Source organism: Limulus polyphemus, unplaced genomic scaffold (genome assembly GCF_000517525.1).
Source record: "Limulus polyphemus unplaced genomic scaffold, Limulus_polyphemus-2.1.2 Scaffold489, whole genome shotgun sequence".
Taxonomy (NCBI): Eukaryota; Metazoa; Arthropoda; class Merostomata; order Xiphosura; family Limulidae; genus Limulus; species Limulus polyphemus.
Window position 1 is genome coordinate 401,071 of NW_013666099.1, and position 21,386 is coordinate 422,456.

Consider the following 21,386-nt stretch of genomic DNA (forward strand, 5'->3'; position numbering starts at 1 on the left):
CACATTATAACGCCCCCACGGCTGAAAGGGCGAGCATATTTGGTGTGACGGGGATTCAAACCCGCGACCCTCAGATTGCGAGTAGAGCGCCCTAACCACCTGGCCATGCCGGGCCGACTTGACATATGTATGATAATTAAAAGCATATTATTAGAATCTCCAGGTGCACTACCTCAGTGAGGATGATTAACCACTGATAAAAATAAGGTTGCAAAAGATGAAGTATGGAAAATTATGTTTAGTGTTTTGCTAATTGTTGAAATAAATAAAAAATGAAATTTTAGTTCCTAATTTTTAGAAAGCTAATTTTAAGGCCATGACACAAAAGTCTATCACTGGTGAATTAGGGTAAAGAGTTAAAAGGTAACGTGAGACAGATTTGGGCACTTTTAATTTAAAAAAATTATCACTTTCAATTCATGATAAGCAAGTTCCTAAAAAAAAGACAGAAGGATAACAAAAAAGACTAATACAAATTGGTTTACTAAAGAATATAAAGGAGAAGATCAAGTATAACTGTTATAAGTGTAAGAAGTTTAAATTGACAGAAAATATGGTGATTTGATTAATAAAGGAATCAGGAAATCCTAATGGACGTATGAGAAACAGTTGGTTGATAATGTTAAAACTAAAACAAAGATTTTTTTAAATGATGCTGATGGCAAGATTTGTCTTGAAAACTATGAGATGGTTGAACTTTTAAATGTTTTCTCTTTTGTTTTTAAAGAGAAGATAATAGCAATATTCCTGACTCAAAGCATTCTATGGTTAATATTGGAAATTATTTGAATCATGTAGATATTACTCCTCTGGTTGTAAACAGAAAGATCTAGAACCAAACAAGATTTTTACCCACGGTTTTAAAGGAGGTCAAGTATAACATATATGAACACACACTCTTTCATTTCTGGTTTATTAAAAGGCAGTGGGCAGACGCCAGAGGATTGGAAGCTAATTCTCCTATTTTTAAAGTGGGTGATAAGGATTGCCTTATAAAATATAGACCATTTATTATTGCTTCTCTAGTAGTAAAAACTTTTTGAATAGTGTGATAAACCAAGCATTACAAAATCATGCAGTAAAATATGATATAAAAGAAAGCCAACACAGATCCACCAAAGGAAAATCTTGCCTTACTGATCTCCTTTTTTCTCTCTCTCTCTCTCTGTGTAGGATGGTTGGATAGGAGAAAACAAAAGGATGGATCCTTGTTACTAGTGGAGTACCTCTAAGGTCAGTGCTTGGGCCTTTGCTTTTTCTTACACTAATAATATCAATAAGGGTATAATTAGTAAATTAGTAAAGCTTGCTGATGGCATTAAACTTTTGAGTATTTCAAGCTATATTGAGGATGTTGAGATATTACGGAATGATTTAGATCAATTGGAAAGATGGACAAATATTTGGCAAAGGGTCTATAATTATAATAATGACATTTGGGTTATCGTAATTTGGATACACATTTAATATGTATGGGAACCAACACAATAGTATACGGTGACCATATTTTCTAAACCAAAACACGGGGACACTTTTGTAAAAACGTGGACTTGCTCCCATAACTCCAGATGCATAAAGTACTGGAGAAGCTTGCAGCATTATGATGTTTTTTTGTTCCAAAAAATATTCTTTGACATATTCAAGGTTGTATTTTTGACCAGTGTCGTTACATGACGATGATATACCTAACTGCTAATATAGTGTATTCCTGCTGTAGACTTCATGATAAGTATAAGAAATGAAATACGAGGGTATTTTGGAACGATGTTTTCGAATCGGGGACCTTTTTCTCCTGTGGCCAACATTCTTCATCCGGTGACTGTCCCCGGAAATCGAGGACTTCTAGTCACCCTACAATAACATGACTGAAGAACAGGATCTTGGCATAATGATGGATAAGCCACTCAAGCTATTAAATCAGTGCCCTGTTGCTAGTAACAAATCTAACAGAATTTTAAGCCATTACAGATTTTTTGGCTTGACGTTTCAGTTACTTCTGAAAAAAAAAAATCATGTTTTATATATTTTACTTACTATAGCTCTGTGCAAAACTATGTCTGTATATCAGTGTAGATGCAGTTGTAAGAGCTCAAAGCCACTACACTGTACACCTTGTATCAGATCACCTTTTAACTTTTTTTCCAATTTTCCAATTGTCACAAACACTTATAAACACACACACACATATAAAAACAGTTGTGTAAGGCTTGAAACACTGATTACTTCCAGAAACAATTTACAAACCAAAACAGTTAACAAGTTAATGCACGACAAAAACTCCCTATGGTAGCATCACGTGAATTTGGAAGACTTCATCGCCTTTGAGTTTTTGACTTTTACCTTAAAAAATTGATGTTCTTATATGTACTGAGGTTACGATTTCAATTAAACCAATTACTGTGATCCTGACTTTTTCACCCACGGTAAATAACAATGTAAAACAAAATTATATAAAAAACGATAAATTTAGCTGACAGTGTTTGAATATATTCGAATATTAATTGCATTGAGAAACATCCAGTTTGTTTTAAAATTTTCACGCAAAGCTACCGAAGGGCTATTTGCGCATAGCCGTCCCTAATTTTACACTGAGGGACTAGACGGAAAGCAGTTAGTCAACAACATCCACTGCTAACTCTTGGTCTAATCTTGGCTGACTAAATAGTAGGATTTGATCGTAACTCTTTTTGCACACGAGGAGTGAAGAGAATATCCGTGCAAGTGTTAAGGCTTCTACCCCTATAAGTGCCTAGGAGGAATCCGTTCATGGAGAAAAATGGATAAAGTACTTAATGTGTGGATCAGTAAACAAATAAGGCTCTGTTGTTGATAGCGCAGCTATACGTGAGAAAACACGTAGTTTGTATGAATACGTAGTCTCCAATGAGGGTGGAAGTGGTGCGGATGCCAGTGAGTTTCAGACAAGTAATACCTGGTTTGCCAAATTTAAGCAACGCTTCAACCTGCTTAACGTGGAGCTGCAAGGTGAAGCTGGTTCAGCTCCATAGCGATGGAGCTGCACGGTTCAACCCGTGGTTCCTTGAATTTATTAAGGAAAAAGGATATGTCCCTCAACAGGTGTTTAATGCCGATGAGACAGAGATCTTTTATACCCAAATTGTGGAACTCGTTTTAGCAGCAATAGGACACGAACCACGAACTCTCGGATTCACAGTCCGAGCAGCCTGATTAATGTAGACTGGATAACTAATCGCAAAAAGGGAAGACATGAAAGCATGTTTGTTTGTAGTTAAGCGCAAAGCTACACAAAGGGCTATCTATGCTCTGCCCTCCACGGGTATCGAAACCCAGTTTCTAGCGTTGTAAGTTCTCAGACATACAGCTTTGCCACTGGAGGGTGAAATGAAAGCATGAGACATACACACGATAGCATTCTTGCCACACACACAAAGGTATTGCTATCATTCTTTGGGTTTATATGCCATATACTGAAACGCACCACTTCCAAAAACTTGGAGGACACCTTACACGCTAAGCAACTGGCGTACTGTAAACCAATTCATAGAAAACTCACAAATATAACTTTAAGTTCGTGATATAATACAAAGAGACAAATGTATAATTACACATGTACACTCATACCTGCCCATTAATTATTTTGCTGTTTGAGAAAAACAATTGATTAACGAAATGCTTTATTGTTTGTTGTTTGTTATTAAGCACAAAGCTACACAAAGGGCTATCTGTGCTCTGCCCACCACGGGTATCGAAACCCGGCTTCTAGCATCGTAAGTCCGCAGACATATTGCTGTGCCACTGGGGTGGGGGCTAACGAAATGATATATATACTAGTACAAATATGGACGCATTCCTAAACATTCTTTTTCTAATTCCTGAGATTAGTGAAAATTAACACTTGGGTGACTTATATTATTATAAGATAACATGAACTGTGTATTTTTAGGTCACACGTGACTTTTTTACTGCAATTATAATTTTGAATTTTATAATTTAAGATATTTAATAGAATACAATTTAATAATTATTTAATGGATTATTAGTTTATAGAATCAATTGTAAACACTATAAGAAAGTTTTAAAACCTTACCTACACGCACACTGCTTCATCATAATACGATAAAGTAACAATTCCAAAAGCTAGGTTTCCAAAGATTGTAAACACTAATTTCAATGATAACATTTCTAAAGTCGGCTCTGGCACTCAGTTTTCAGAGATAGTAAACAGTACTTTAATTTCATTATTAACATCTCTAGCATCGACTTTAGCATTCTAAAACTCAAACTTTACAAAACGATCTGAGCCTACTATAGTCTGGTGGTTAAGGCATTGGACTCGTGATCTGCGGATCATGGGTTTAAATCCCCATAACCGTACATTCTCGCCCTTTTAGCTGTGAATGCTAATTCCAATATTCGTTGGTAAAAGAGTAGCACAAGAGCTGGTGGTGGGTAGTGTTAGCTAGCTGCCTTCCCTCTAGTCTATCAGTACTAAATTAGGGACGGATAGCACAGACAGCCCTCGTGTAGCTTTGTGCGAAATTCTGTCAATTTTTCAATATTGTATTTCTAAAAGGGTAGATTGAATCGCCGACTTTTGAGTTCACGTTTTTTAAATCAAAAACCATTCCAATGTCCTTTTCAGCAGCTCACTGAGTTCATATATTTTAAATACTGAGAACCTAAATGAACACAGTATAAAAATGTACTATAAAAAAGAGTAACAATTTTATTCCTGATAAAAGAGTTTATTTCCCACCATTTAGCAATCATCAAAAAATAGCAAACAGCTTGAACATTATTCTAGCCTTCAGTATCCTTCAAAAACACTTTCATGGTAAGCATCAATATTCCTTTCACATAAATCGTTTTCTCTAACTTTACAATTTTTTCACAAAAAAATTACTTTTTTTTTCCAAGATAAAGATCTCTAATCGTTCTTAACAATGTCTATAAAATGAAATCTTCCTTTCCAGAACTAGAAGTATTTTCAAAGATATCCGAGCGACTAAGAGTCTTTGCAATCAATGAACTGTAATGTCGGACATCTGACAGGTAATATGTGTTATAAAATATTTGACATAAAACGTATAACAATAACGATTTCTTGAGGTTTCCACCAGGAATGCTGTATTGCACAATCAGAAATCCGAATGTTTATGGCCACCCTATCTCTGCTATAGTTATTTTTATATCCACTCTTGATCATTTTGACACATCCATTTCGAGAAACTTCAACCAAGAGTCAAGTCTGGCGTGAAATCACGACCCCTGGTGAGATAAAGCCATGCATGCCAATATTACTTATTCAAGACAAAGTTATTATTTGAGCCAAAAAGTATTTAAGGGAACGGGAAATTCATAATAAAAAAGTGACAATGCAGACATTTTTATTAGTAGTACTTTTTCTGTTTCAAAGTGTTTTTTTCAAAAGTTCTTTCTCGAAGGAGGACCTATACGAAAGCCAAAAACATTGTCCAATAAAATCAAAATTTGATGTACATCAAAGACACTTAACATGAATAATTGTTCGTTATCTGATATAATCATAAAAACGAGATTTAAGGTTGACTAAGAAAAATAATTGCACCTCCTAAGGAATTCTCCACCAGCTAAGATTAGGGAGGTGCGAGTTACTTAGAACATTCTTGAAACCCATCTAGAAAGATATAATTTCAAAACAATTTTAATGGATAATTCTTATCTATTCAGTCAAACCCAATTTCTACAAAAAAAAATTGGAAGAAGATACAGAACAAATCTGGACCTGGTAAAAATGACCTCATTTCGACATTTAAGTGCTCGTTATACTTTTATTACCATTCCCATAACACTATATCTCTTCTGGCAAGACGAGGTCACGTTTTTACTTTTAACCCCAAGATAAGAGTGTGCGATTTTAGATAGCTCCAAAAACGGGAATTTACGGAACAAGCTATAGGTACTGTCAATAAAGATATAGTGGATGTTTATGGTCAGTAAATTGTCAAAGTTTGTGAGGTTGCAGGAGGCTGTGCTTTCAAAGAGTGACCTGGGGCAAGGACAGGAAGAATGTGCTTTACCACATCTACAAACTGGCTATTATAGTCATAGACTACTAACCAGAACTTAGTACCCGCAGGTGAGCTGTAGGTTCAGCTCCTGGAACGGAGAACTAGACCCCTGTGAGGAAGACATAATCCATAAAAGAAGCCATGGTATGGTACTTCTAATAATAAACACCACTCAACACGCCAAAGGCGCTTTAGGATATCCGACACAGAAAGATAGATTGCTTGCTCATTCTCATTTTATTCGTTTGAACATTCGTTTGTCAGCTATAAAGATAAGCAGCAAGGAATCAAATTATATTGATCAGTAACAAATATAATATGAACCAATGAATCGTCACTAAAAATGCAACACCTCAAGTATCTGAGCATGTTAATTTAAATAGTCCAAATTGCACTAGAAGTTAAAGAGAACGAGAACAGAACAAACTGTAACCAATTGTATTAGCAGTGCTTTTTCCAATAACCACTAATGTACATACACTGCTGTCTTTTTATAAAACCTCTAGCGGTAAGTAAAGATAATATAATGGCTGGATAATATAATATGTTCTGCGTATTGGCTTGGCGTGTTAGTTACGTGAAGTTTCAAATTTACCAGTGAACTAGCAGTATTAAATCAGAGATAGTTTTATTCAAAAATACTTTACCGTGATAAATCCTGATGGTCAAGTATTCACTCAACAAGTATTATATCTCAATTACGGGCAGTAAAATGGGTACGTGAATAAAAACTGGTAGAAGTTTTGATAAGACAAACTAAACGGTTTACTATAATCGTGGATATTTGACTTACTCTCCTTGTCGGGAATTTAACAGGCATTACTACGTTCTGAACGACATTTTGTTTTTTTTTCGCTCTCGATATTCGTATTTTAAATATCGAGTTTTATACACTTTTATCTGATTATTCAGTTTCTTCTGGCGCCATATGGTAGTGGCAATATAACAACGACAGAAATATATACTATAAGCTTTTGTCGAGATGGTTGATATTATTCGCTTAGGCCCAATCACACTGAACATGTTGTCTATACAACTACTAGTTTTTATGTAAGAGTTTTAAATATTTGCTATAATTTTTTTAAGGTAAGCCCATAAGCATAAATTTTTGCCCGCAATCACCATAACTACGTTTTAAATCATGCACTAGCGCGTAATAAGAGTAAAATGTTTAATTCAAGAGGTCAATAAGTCACCTAACCCCTCAAACCTGACGATGGTTTTAGTCTTCTTTCGGAACGAATAATCTCACGATATATAAATATATTTGAAATGACGTGCTAATTTATTTTTTAATCTTCATTTACCCTACGCAAGCTTTAATATATTTCCCAAGCATTATCCACAACCAACCTACATTATATATTCATATATTATATATAGCTCTAGCTTATCACTGAAAAAGTTTCACAAGAGCACTGAAAGTCGTAAACCTATCTTAACAAAATTCTTTGGTTGACAGCCGGTAAGAGAGGCCTAACAAGAGGTGATTTAGCTCAGTCCATGCCGGAGGTAGCATATAAAACCTCTGCTTAAGCCTTTCTTTACGACCAGCCGGCATGTCAACACAAGGTACCCCAGATTACCTTTCTCATTAGCAACGACGTGCACGTGTAGACAGATATACAAGGTCATAAACGGCGACTAACTTAAGTCCAAGAGGCAATGCCACCAAAGTCTCTTTCTCTCTTTCACTTTTTAATTCCAGTGTAAGAGAAACTCAAATAAATATATTCTGTCGTTCATATATCTTATTTCGTTTCTTATGTTTAAACATTTGAAATTTTCTTAATGACCCAAAATAAGAATATTTAGTTCATTAACTTATTACATTCCGGTTTCTTGCACCACTAATGATGGGTTGAAAAAAATAATAGTAAGTTTTATGATGTCTTCTGGTGTTACTTTCATATGGAACATTTTGATGAAGTACAATAGCCCCCTAGCGACAAATTATCTTACCATGATAAAATCTTCCCTTCCAACAATAACAAAAAACGAAAGATTATGGTTCAGTTGTCTATAGCATTTTAATATCTTGTTTATATGTTATTTTCATGTGTTACACATGCAAAATTTGAGTTCCAATGATCTAGTATAGATAAACTTAGAATATATTCAAATTTTCTGATATTTCCGCCCTCTGGTACTAAATAATTTTGTAAGGCATACTGATAATTTTGTAGGAATTATCTAGAACACTTGTGTTATTCATATTTAACATCACCTGATGTATACAAGAATATACAGTAATAGCAGTAACTACAGAAACTCACAAGCGATACAAACAAGCATAGGTAACTAGACGGTGGAGTTAATAACGATACGCCCCCCCCCCAGTGGCACAGCGGTATGTTTACGGATTTACAACGCTAGAATCCGGGTTTCGATGCCCTTGGTGGGCAGAGCACAGACGGCCCATTGTGTAGCTTTGTGCTTAATTACAAACAAACAATAACGATACAAAACATTATTATAATAATATAAAATAAAAGAGTCAGATGTATGATGCACAAATCTATTTTTTTATTTGAGTTTCTTTGCCTTGCATATCATCACATCTTGTTTCCATGGCGCCATACAGTCTATCAATGTATGGTTGCGAAGTATTATTCCATATGTCCTGTAGCTTGGTGGTTAGGGCGCTCGAGTTGCAATCTGCGGGTCGCAGGTTCGAATTTCCGTCGCCGAACATGCTCCCCCTTTCAGCTGGTGAGGCGTTATAATGTGACACTCAATCTCACTATTCGTTGGTAATAAAATAACCCAATAGTTGGCGGTGAGAGGTGTTGACTAGCTGCCTTCACTGCTAAATTAGGGACGGCTAGCGCAGACAGACCTCGAGTAACTTTGAGCGAAATTCAAACCATATGACCTGTATGACCTCCACACAGTTCAGCCAAGCTGTTTGGTTACTTTTTAACCTTCTCATTTTCTACATGAGCCTATACATCTTCAAGTATGCTCATGTCGGGACTTTGTGCAATGGTGTACAGGTCTATCAACCGCTTTACCTACAAGACGTTGTTTAATCATATTTTAAGGTAGTGGCATGATGGATCAGAATCTGCTGTACTTGCTGTTGGGGTGCCATCAATTTTTGTAGATAACCGACACCGTTGGCTGAAGTGTAGCCCCACATGCTTTCCTGTAGACTAGTACAATGACTATGATGATACAGTTCGCTCCACCGTTTAGCAAATTTTTCTTGACTGTTGCTCAGCAATTCGAATTTGATTCATCCATACAGAGCAAACATCTCCAGCTATGCTGAATCCTTTTGAATCCACTTCAACCTTTTGGTTTGTTTACCTTTTCTTAGCAGCGATTTTCGATCGGCTATACGTCCATTGAGAACACCTCGTGCTGAAATGTATCTTTCTAATTTCAAGTATCATTCATATCCATATTTACAGCAAGGTTATTGGCAAGATCTGTACTCGAGTGTCATCTATATCGTAAATAACATACAATGGGATTTTTTAAATGTCACTTTGGTGGCGTTTTGGATAAGTATCTTTGACCAATTAAAACTTTGATTCCACATGCTAGTCATGCAGTATTTCAATCCTGAGATCTATGGCTGGATTGCATTACTGCTACTACTGTGCATAATATGACTGCTTATACTTTTATAGGGTTTATAATAATGTGACACTTTTCTGATTGGTCGGATGACAAAATATCAACCAATGACCGAACTCTGATGCAGTTCATTTTCCCACAATAAAGGGGTTGTATTCCCATAGTATTTAACTTTCATATCCTCACTGCTTCCATAACGATTTCAATACCGCATGTGTCAAAAATGAAAAAGGATCTGATGTGATAATCATGGGTAATAGGAATTTTTATTTCACTTGAATTTTGCTCATGTAATCTTCCTAGTATTTTACGTATTCTCTAAAGTTTTAAAGTGATTCCAAAAATATCTGCATATCATTCTATACAAATATTATACATATATAGATCTATATGACTTCAAAGGGAAATTAGTGATGGAAATTATAGGCTTTTGGAAACGTGGAAAATCAATACGTGAAATGCTTAATCGCACATAGTCTACTGTGAATAAAACTATTATAAACTACATAAAGAACTTGATACAATGTTTAAAGAATGTTCAAATTTCCCAAAATGCTGCCAGGCGTGGCAAAATGCCCACTTTTAGGGTTATGTGTAAGCACCAAAAATCATCTTTTCATCAAATTTACAGTAACTTTATTATTTCCGTATATGATGTTTGGGTATAGCGTGACTTCCATTAATAAGGATACTTCAAGGGGAGTGGGATTATACAGACAGTACATCACTGTCAAGAATACTCGGCTCCATTTTGTTTTTTGTTTTTATTCTTTTTTTTGTTTGTAAAACGCTCGTCAAAAGTGAATTTTTAAGATTGGTGAGAACTGCTTCATCCAGTTTTAAAATTATGGCTGCTTGTGGATCTGGAGATAAATCAAATATGATAATGAGTGGTCAACTGTGGTGAGGATGAATTTTGTGCCTTAAACGTGTTTGTGAAATATCTGCACACCTAAATGAACAGTGACCAGATGCCTTATCGGAGTTTGTTTGGCAATCAGCCCAATCTGTTATTCTAGCAAGATCCTGTATGCTAAAGATGAAGTAAGATCCATGCCCGGTTTCTAAGCAGAAATATCAATCTTGGAATGCTTCCATTAAGAACCAAATCTTAACGTTACACAAGCTCTTTTGATTACCTGCAGAGGGTTAAATCGAAATGTTAGATCATAATCATCAAAACAGTGAAAACAAATTGCATTAATCATTTAATTGAGAGCAAGTCTCCTAAAGCAGTGTTTCCCAAACTTGGAGCCGCGGCCCCCTGGGGACCGTGAAGATTTTTCTGGAGGGCCGCCATAAAAATGGGCTGAAAACAAAGATGCGAATTAATTTTAATTCTAAATAAACAATAAGCCGATAAAAATTATGTTCAATTAATTAAATGATACGGTATCTCGAAAGGAAATGTTATTGTTTTTGCTACGGCACTATTTTTCAATCACCATGCTAACTAAAGTAGTGGGGGAACATTATAAAATCACATTTTAATGCATTTTTATAGGTTGTGGGGCCTCAAACTTTTTTTATTCACATCAAGAGAGCCAGGCTAAAAGAGCTTGGGAACCACTGTTCTAGATCATCAGTAGTAGATCAGGCCATGGGCAGTTTTGCATTATACAAGGGCAGAGATCACTATGACTCGTATGACTAAATGCCCAGATACTTTTGTATCAGATAAGGTAGAGCCGAAGTGTTTCATATCCACTTTGTGAATCATGCTTCCCGTATAAAGATTTGTAACAACGTGCATTATGTGAGAAAAGCCAAGTATGGTCGAACCCTAACCAAACACTACCAATGGAGTGTTTATCTTTAGTCTTACCACTACTCTACACTATATTACATAAATGAAATAACGCAACAAAGTCTAATATCGGTCAGCATCAGTTATAACTTACTTCAAATCTTATCCATTCAAACATACTATACATATCCCTATAATAAAAATATGTGTTTAGTGTTTACGTTGTTGATGCTATCTAAAAATGTTACTTAAGCCTCTTGCAAACCGGTTAGGCCATTAGCAGATTTTATTTGCTAGATGGGAAGTGATTTTACGCGCCCAAAGGGAGCCCCCTTCTTCTTTACAGGTGAAGATTTGACAGAAGAGGAGAAAAAAACTGAAAGAAACTTTTTAGCTTCAACCTAGAGTAGAAACTGAGCATGAGTACAAACACAGAAACTTGAATGAACAACAGTCTTGATTGATCGGTTCAATTTCAATAGATTATGATAAGGAATAATCACACAGTGTTGATAACTCTACTTTGGTTATACGGTGGCAACCTTTTTTTACGCCCAGTCCATCTTGCTAAAGAATAGTAGTTGTAGCGGAGCTGTGATTTTTTTATCCTGCTATAATAAAAAACCGTATTTGTTGCAAAGCGCAAAGCTGCAGAATGTGTTATTTATGCTGTATCCACCGTAGTGATCGAAACCTGTATTTTAGCGTTATAATCCCTCAAGCTTATCGCCGGATCAAGAAGGGGAGAGAAAAAACCAATTGAATTAGCCGTTTATAGGACACAATTACGAATGAAAACAGTATGACCAGTAAACAGTGAGATTTAAGATATCCTTCAACTACCTGAAGTACCCGTCCCCTGGAGGGAAGTTATGTAAATTCATGATTAATGAAAGGTTATCTTAGGACATTAAAAGTTGCATCCCTTATATATAACTGTAAAAAACGCCCATAAAAACCGCAAAACGCAAAATGCAAAACTGAAAATTTGCATGTACCCCCGCATGAACCTAATGAATCTCCATACAAATTTTGGTGAAGATCCATCTACACCGTACGAAGTAGTTATATGGACAGACAACAGACAGTACTATTATATTTATATAGATGCTGTTACCATAACATCGGAAAGGCACACACTTCAGTGAATAACGTTATTACTATTACTAGCTGGAGTACCCTTCCCCTTTTCCTTGGAGAGGCACTACTGCACCTAGTCTACATTGAATGGGTGGTGATATAGCGTTGGAAAGGCATTACTGTACCTTGTCTCCATTGAATGGGTGGTGATATAGTGTTTGTTTGTTTGTTTGTTTTGAATTTCGCGTAAAGCTAAACGAGGGTTATCTGCGCTAGCCGTCCCTTATTTAGCAGTGTAAGAATAGAAGGAAGGCAGCTAGTCATTATCACCCACCGCCAACTCTTGGGCTACTCTTTTACCAACAAATAGTGGGATTGACCGTCACATTATAACGCCCCCACGGCTGGAAGGGCGAGCATGTTTGGTGGGACGGGGATTCGAACCCGCGACCCGCCGATTGCGAGGCCATCGCTCTAACCACCTGGCCGTGCTGGGCCAAGATATAGCGTTGTAGAGGTATTGCTGCACCTATTCTACATTTAGTGGATGGTGATATAGCGTTTAGAAAGGCATTACTGCACCTAGTCTACATTTAGTGGACATTGATATAGTGTTTGGAGAGGCATTATTGCACCTAGTCTACATTGAATGGGTAGTGATATAGCGTTGGAGAAGCATTGCTGCGCCTATTCTGCATTGAATGGGTAGTGATATAGCATTGGAGAGGCATTACCGCACCTAGTCTACATTGAATGAATGGTAGCATAGCGTTGGAGAAGCATTACTGCACCTAGTTTACATTGAATGGGTGGTGATATAGCGTTGGAGAGGCATTACTGCACCTATTCTACATTCAGTGAATAGTGTTGTAGCGTTTGAATAGGCATTACTGCGCCTATTCTACATTGAAAGGATGGTGATATGACATTGGAGAAGCATTGTTGCACCTAGTCTACATTTAATGGATAGTGATATAGCATTAGAAAGACATTATTGCACCTAGTCTACATTGAATAGGTGGTGATATAGCGTTGGAGAAGCATTGCTGCACCTAGTCTACATTTAGTGGATAGTGATATAGCGTTTGGAGAGGCATTATTGCACATAGTCTACGTTGAATGGGTGGTAATATAGCGTTGAAAAGGCATTACTTCACCCAGTCTACATTGAATGGGTGGTGATATAGGGTTTGGAGAGGCATTACTACAACTATTCTACATTGAATGGGTGGTGATATAGGGTTTGGGGAGGCATTACTACAACTATTCTACATTGAATGGGTGGTGACATAGCGTTTGGAGAGGCATTATTACACCTAATCTAGATTGAATGGGTGGTAACATGGCGTTGGTGAGGCATTACTGCTTCTGGCCCACAAGACCGTGTGAGAATATGGTAACACATTTAGAGATCAGTAATAAAATGGAAATACTTAGACTATCTCCAATGTAAAAGATATCTCTATTATAGTTCACTAGTTATTACATCTGTTTAGATGACCAAAGTAAGGTGTTTAATGCGAGCACAAATTGGACGCGGATATATATATTTTTTCTTCTAATCAAGCATATGTCCGATTTTAACTTTTCTCCGTGTGTGGTCGTGTTCTACATCATGCGAGATAAAAGTACAATTCTGACGTAGACCGTTAAAATTTCTGCGAACTGATATGACGTCATATGAACATAATCAAATTATTAAGTATTTCTGCCGCTTGTCATAGAGGAGCGGTTTAGTGAAACCCCAAACTCTTGAACTCTGATAAGAGTACCACTAAACTTGAAGGGCTTTTATAACATTAATAACATTAAGTTCTACAAATTCCATAATGTCACGATGAAAACATTTTCCCACTTTTCGTTAGTTAGAGAGTAGCCCAAGAGTTGGCGATGGGTGATGTTGACTAGCTGCATTCTCTCCACTCTACCACTTCTAAATTAAGGAAGATTAGCACAAATAGTTCTCCAGTAGATTTGCTCGAAATTCAACAAAGAAACTACAAAAGCAAAAACGCAGTTCTGAGTTAGTTTTGTTTTAAGTTTTTTTTAATCACCATGGATATGTGTTCTCAGAACTATAAAGAAATGCCAGTTTATTCTGAAAACAAACATCCCAAACATAATTATTTTTGCATGAATAATTTCTTTATTTCCTTCCTTCAAAGATATTTTCCCATCAAGTGGTAGATTTATAGGAATAATTGTCTTTCAGTAACATCAAATTTACCCCCTTTGATTTACCAATTTTACTTGGCTGCATAAACTTACAAATAATTTATAATGAAAACTCCAATTCTTTCCAGTTTAAACTTTAAGAAGAATAAAACTATTTTTTATCAGTATTAATAGTTCGATAAAATGTGTAACATTATAGTATCTTTAAAATGTTCTAATTTTCAGTTTATGTTCAATGCTCGCTATAAATTATAGGTGATAGTTTGTATAAATTATACAGGTAAATAAAACAAAACATACATTCAATATCCAGCTGTGCACCTTGACTGGCCAATGAGATCCCTGTTGTTACGTTGGTAGCAATACATTTAAACTCGCCGGTGTCTTTGTGGCGGTCAACACGGGTGATATGCAAGTTTGATCCCTTTTGAAATCTTCTAGTTCCGTTGGCCACGGGGTTATTGTCGAGGGTCCAGTAAAACACGATGTGTTGAGTGTTGGAGACGTTACAGTGTAGAGTTACAGACTGACCACTGAAGACAGTTCGGCTTTTTGGGTGAGGGTTAAAGTAGAAACTATCTTGACCCAATGTCTTACCGGCCAGCCACACTGCCACTGAAATCATAATATATATATATTAATATAAGGTGTAAATATCGAAATATTACAACACTAATAATTGCTATCATATAATTACAACGACCCATTTCTGGACTGTATTTCTAATCAGAGACGGGTGATAGTAAGAGCTGTAAAAAAACTATGCCATCAGCAAAATACACAGAAATATCCTACACCAGAGGGATACATAATGAGTGGACTTCTTTACCGCTACAAATCTTGATAACATGCAACCATATAAAAAAAGTACAGATCACAGATTAAATTTATGCACATTTTCGGCAATATTGAATAACTAAATAAAAAAGTATCGAGTATTGTATGAAACTGTTTTTTCTTTCTTTATTTTTAAGGTGTAAAGTACCAACAAAGTACGTCATAATTACTGCCCACTTCTGTACTTTATCCCAAATTCCGGTTAGAGTTACAGCTGTACAAAAAAGTAAGTCATCAGCGAAATATAAAGAAATATTCTCCACCAGGGGACTACTGTCTAACAGCCAATAACATTATATTTATTCACCGTTAACGACCAATCTTTTTTACCACTTTTGGAATCTCTACTGGTATAGTCCAGTCCAACCAGAGACCACATTTGAAGAGCAAAATGGCCACTGGATTTGGCAACCACGCTCTAGCATAATTAACGTATAATAAAAGTAACGAGTAAGCACAGTCCATAATATTATATCATCATATTTCAATTTACCTCAATTTTCATATTAACAATAACAAAATATTAATGATGTTTAGTTGAACATATTTCGAAAATTCTGCTCTCAATAAAATAAAGGCAAGGAACTATTATTCATCCAATAAAATCAAATTAGAATTATATTAGGTCGTCAAGAAACTAATGTCGCGTTTTAGAACACTTTAATTAACCACCCCCAAAAAACATACATCACGTATAATAGTTAAACGAACCACCTAAACGTCACGTTAGTGTAGCCTATATAATGTGTAAAGTTTAGTATACTCTAATTTCTTATAGTGATGGCACACGACGAGACACACATTACGCATCTAATGCTTTTTGAATACAAGAAGGGAAACAACTCCTCTGTAGCCACAAAGAATATAAAAGTTTATGGGAATGTTTTGAACGTTTGTAAGTATCAACGATGGTTCAGCAAATTTCGTTAAGGTGACTTTAGCCTCAAAAATTGTTCTGGCAGGGGCCGACATGTTGGAATTGATACTGATGCTCTGAATACGCTTGTTGAGTCTAACCCAAGGCAACACACACGTGAAATGACTCAAATTGCATGTCTCTCATGAAACAACAACAACAACAACAAAAAGCTACATTAATTTCTATTACGTGATCTGGGTGTTTGTGATTTAAAACAAAATCATCAAGTACAAGAGTTATTTACTTTGTTCGCCTGATGAAAACTTTCTGTCTGCATAACTTTCAATGATTTGTTCTTTACATTTTAACTATAAAATTTCGACTCCGTGGCTTGAAAATATTTGATGTTGTTCTTTTAGTTTAACTTTTTGGTTATATAGTTCCAAAAAACATCGCAATCTATATTCATGAAACGCAGTCTAGCGTGACAATACCATAATTTCTTATTTGAAACTTAAGGTAGGCCACGAAAGGAAAGAAGAAAAACGACAGTAATTTATCTCTGTTACTGCCTGACAGTCTATAACATCATATTTGTTCACCGTTAACGTTCAGTCTTTTTACCAATTTTCTAATCCCTTGCTCCACGTTGTTGCTATACGCTGGATTACACATTCTTCACGCTTGTGTAATCAATTAATTTGAATGTAAATGAAACACGATAAAATTCACATATTAAGCACTTGTATAGAGGATCTATCTTGTTTTCTCTTTTGTTTATGAGCCTTGTCAACTAGTACGAGTATTTCAGAGGGCGAGAAATATAAAAATCGAAAGACATGTATGTAATATATATAACTTTTCGTGAGTTGTTTGTTTCAGCGCAAAGCTACACAATGGCCTATATGCGCTCTGTCCACTGCGGAGAATCGAACTCCAGATTTTAGCACTGTAAGTCGGTGAATTTGACGCTAATCGACATGAGGCCCCTTTGGTGGGAAATATTTTAAACAGCCTTATTACATTAATTTTTCTGTTCACATACGACCCCATCCGTTTGAATGTACAATTTTTCAATAAATTATAGGAAAGATGAAAAATAGTTGTACGAGGATACTTGTGGCCACCTCCCCCCTCAAAAAAATCTGAAATACGTTGTACGAGGATACTTGTGGCCACCTCCCCCCTCAAAAAAAATCTGAAATACGTTGTACGAGGATACTTGTGGCCACCTCTCCCCTCAAAAAAATCTGAAATACGCTGTACGAGGATACTTGTGGCCACCTCCACCCCAAAAATCTGAAATACGTTGTACGAGGATACTTGTGGCCACCTCCCCCCCAAAAAAAATCTGAAATACGTTGTACGAGGATACTTGTGGCCACCTCCCCCCAAAAAAAATCTGAAATATTTTGTACGAGTATACTTGTGGCCACCCCCCAAAAAGAATATCTGAAATACGTTCAATATTTTATCCACGTACTGTTAATTTTAATTATATATCATCTGTACGTTTAATTTTCATTTGACTGAAGCGCTGCACGTGATTCGATGGTACAAATTGTTTGATTGAATTCGAAAATTCAATGGAAATGGAGAAACGTCGATTTTATATGGAATAGCTGTGATCGTGACCATCATGATAGAGAAGTGGGATTCACACTAACCTAAAGTTTTCAGTTCAACGTTTTTCTTTTCAAATAAAGCTAACAAATCTCGTAAAACCTATGTTGGTGTTAAGTATGCTTATGGGTTGTACAGGGCACTCCCCTTTTAATCAAAAAAGAATTATTCGAAAAAACATGTAAAAGGCCATTACGTCTTACAAAATAAATTAAGATCATGTTTTATCAATTTGAACAAAGATTGGTTAAAAACAAGAGATCAAGATGCATTTCTTATTTCATTAATTTTGTTGATATAAAACTGTGTGGGATCAATGAACACGCTGATTTATACTAGTGGGCTCGTGTTCATATAAATACAAAGTTTATGGATTGAAAATACTTTACAAAACAATGCTAGAGACCTAGATAGAGTAACAACGTAACAAGTTCAAAATTATTAATAGAAAAAACAACGATATATTGAAAGGGCCTTCAGGCAACTTTAAGTTTTTATGTTTGGAATTTCACGCAAAGCTACATAAGGGCTATCTGCGCTTTAGCAGTGAAAGACTAGGGGGAAGGCAGCTAGTCATCACCACTCACCGCCAACTCTTGAGCTACTCTGTTACCAATGAATAGTGAGATTGACAGTCACATAATAACGCCCCACGGCTGAAAGGGCGAGCATGTTTGGTGGGACGGGGATCCAAACCCGCAGATTGCTACTCGAGTGCCATGCCAGTCCAATTTTTATGTATTATCACACATTAATGATGTACTTTCACATATAAATCCAATATGTTTATAGACGTCCTTATTACAAATTCTTTGATGTAAAATCATATTTGTACAGACCAAAGTATTTTATTATTATTAATTTTCTAATATCACTGAAAAAAAAAAACGTTCAATAGATACAATAGAATTTATGGATAATATATAAATTTGTGCCCACTTTTTAGAAGTGGTATAATATCTCACTAAAATTCGCATTTAAAATCACTTTACGTTAAAGCTAAAATAATGGTAAGCTGATTTCTATCTGAACTTTGATACAGTATAAATATAACAATAATCCACTAAATGTACAGTCGTAGATCGTATTTAATAAGACCTTAGTAACTTCGGGCAATAAAGTTATCAATCTACATTAAAGAATGGACTACAAACTTTGTAAAAAAAAATATGTGAGATTGAACTCTGATCATCAAATAGTTAAGAAGAAAAAATGATCAGGGCTTTAGGGAACTGTTAAGGCTTAGGAAAAATCTTACATAACATCGAACCAGTATATTGCACGTCCCTACAACACTCCATAAAGGTGAATGAAATTCTAAATGTTGAATTTATCCTACGATGCAAATTTATATATATATATATATATATATATATAAATGGGCTTACGGTATCACGTCTGAAACACAATATGCATCAAACCACAAGCTATCTCGGGCGCTGACCCTTTCTTAACACCAGAATTGCAGCATTGTAGCTTTAATTAATTAAATATTTCTGAAATTAATGAACAGCACACCCGTTTACAAATCAGAATATCATTACAACCACATCACACAAAACAGGATACGTGTTATCAGATACAAAATAAAAATATCTCGTTAAATCGTTGCACTAATAGGAATGCATGAATTAAAAAAAACAAGTTCTCAGAGAATAGTGACAGAGGACACAAGTTCCAAAACTGGTTCGAATCCATTCTTATTCAAGACTGGTTCTAGTTGTTATTAATGTTTTTGTTTGTTGTTGTTGTTATATATTACAATTTCGAAAGATCTGAAACTGAGTAGTTAAATATATGCTGATATATCTCCAGTTTATGATATTTGCCAAAAAGATTGATACACACAGATTTCTTTTTTAAAATATGTTTTAATATACAAACAACAATGCAATTTACAATAACAGTTATTACAAATAGTTATTACACACAATGATTTATAAACAAAAATTTTACAAACTTAAAAGTAATATAAAGTCTTCTTTCTAGTCTGGAACTTCTTTGATATCTTATCAAGGGTTCACGATGAGCGAGTTAATTACGAGTTGATGTAGGTACGATTCGCTTAACGGGGAGCTAGCTAGCTTTGTCCTTCATTATTCACCAGCCACACACACCGAGTTTTCCACAGTGAAGTTACCGTATTTTTCGGTGTATAAGACACACCTTTTTACCCCAAAATTTGATGTCAAAATCTGCTTGCGTCCTATACACCAAAGGTATGAATAATATATATGTATATATACGATATACACAAGCCATGTGTAAATATAGTTAAATAGGCATGCATAGTTTAGTTCAATTGAACGTGTTATTTATAACAATAGTAGTTTTTTTTTCTTTTAAAAAGATAACTATTTATAATACTCCCTAAATAATAAAAAAAATAAATTACAGTGAAAGCAATGAAAATTTTGAACCAAACTAAATAACAGTAAACCTTTTTTTTTATTTACGATATTTTCTTATTTTGATGTTTTGAGCTCTTTTGTGTTTAGAACAATATATACTAATTTTTAAAGTATCAAATTCAATAAAAATCTTTCAAATGCGACTGTAGCTTTTTTTTCCCAAAAAATTTGTCTTCAAAATAAGGGTGCGTCTTATATTCCGAAAAATACGATATATATTGTTTTCGTAAAAATACTAATGTCCGATAAGAATCCACTGAAGTTAAATGATTTGTAATGTTCGAACTTTGTAAATGCTCTTGGTCAAATATCTGAAGTTTTCGGATTGGTACGCGTTATAACAATCACAGTTATAGTTTCCGAAGTTTATAGCACACTGACTATAGCAAACTTATAATAGATACTCTCTTTTGGCGTGGTGCGTTGGTGATACTTATGGGCGTGTGGAACGTTTCTAGAAAATTCAGATTATGTAACAATACAAAGCTACATTAAGCGTTTACGTACATACATATATTGTTGATTCTTCCACTCGAGAATCTTCTACAACTTTAGAGAATAGGCGGGAGTTTTGTAATACATATTTATCAGTATCAGTTATATACATTTCTAAATATAAATTAATTTAAATAAACATCGATATCAAAATAAACATATAATAATAAATCCGTCACATTTTTTTATGCGCAAAGCGGGAAACAGAAACAGATTTATCGTTACAAGTCCATTAACTTACCGCTGGCCCACTGGAGGACAGGTCATTTATTCACTAAAGAGGTGATTATCAAGTAAGATTGCTCACTAGGGTTTTCTTCCTCTTTTTTATTTATTTATTAATATTCAACTGACTGTACCGACATATATATATACACCGGTGAAAGTACCTGGCTTCACTCATGATAGTAAGTTGATACATTCTAGATGACTATGTCAGTGTGTGTGTATTCTTAATCTATTGTAGCATAGAAGATTGTTTGTTTGTTATGAATTTCGCGCAAAGTTACACGAGGGCTATCTGCGCTAGCCGTCCCTAATTT

The 21,386-nt window shown here is 35.3% G+C and overlaps 1 protein-coding gene across 1 annotated transcript in view; it reads right to left on the reverse strand.

The window, feature by feature from the left end:
- The window catches only part of LOC106458589 (inactive tyrosine-protein kinase 7-like), a 99,040-nt gene that overhangs the window by 68,026 nt on the left and 9,628 nt on the right, over nucleotides 1–21,386 (reverse strand). Inside the window, exon 2 of the mRNA XM_022384856.1 lies at nucleotides 14,920–15,234. Within this exon, the coding sequence (XP_022240564.1) occupies nucleotides 14,920–15,234 (315 nt within the window). The remainder of the gene's footprint in view (nucleotides 1–14,919; nucleotides 15,235–21,386) is intronic.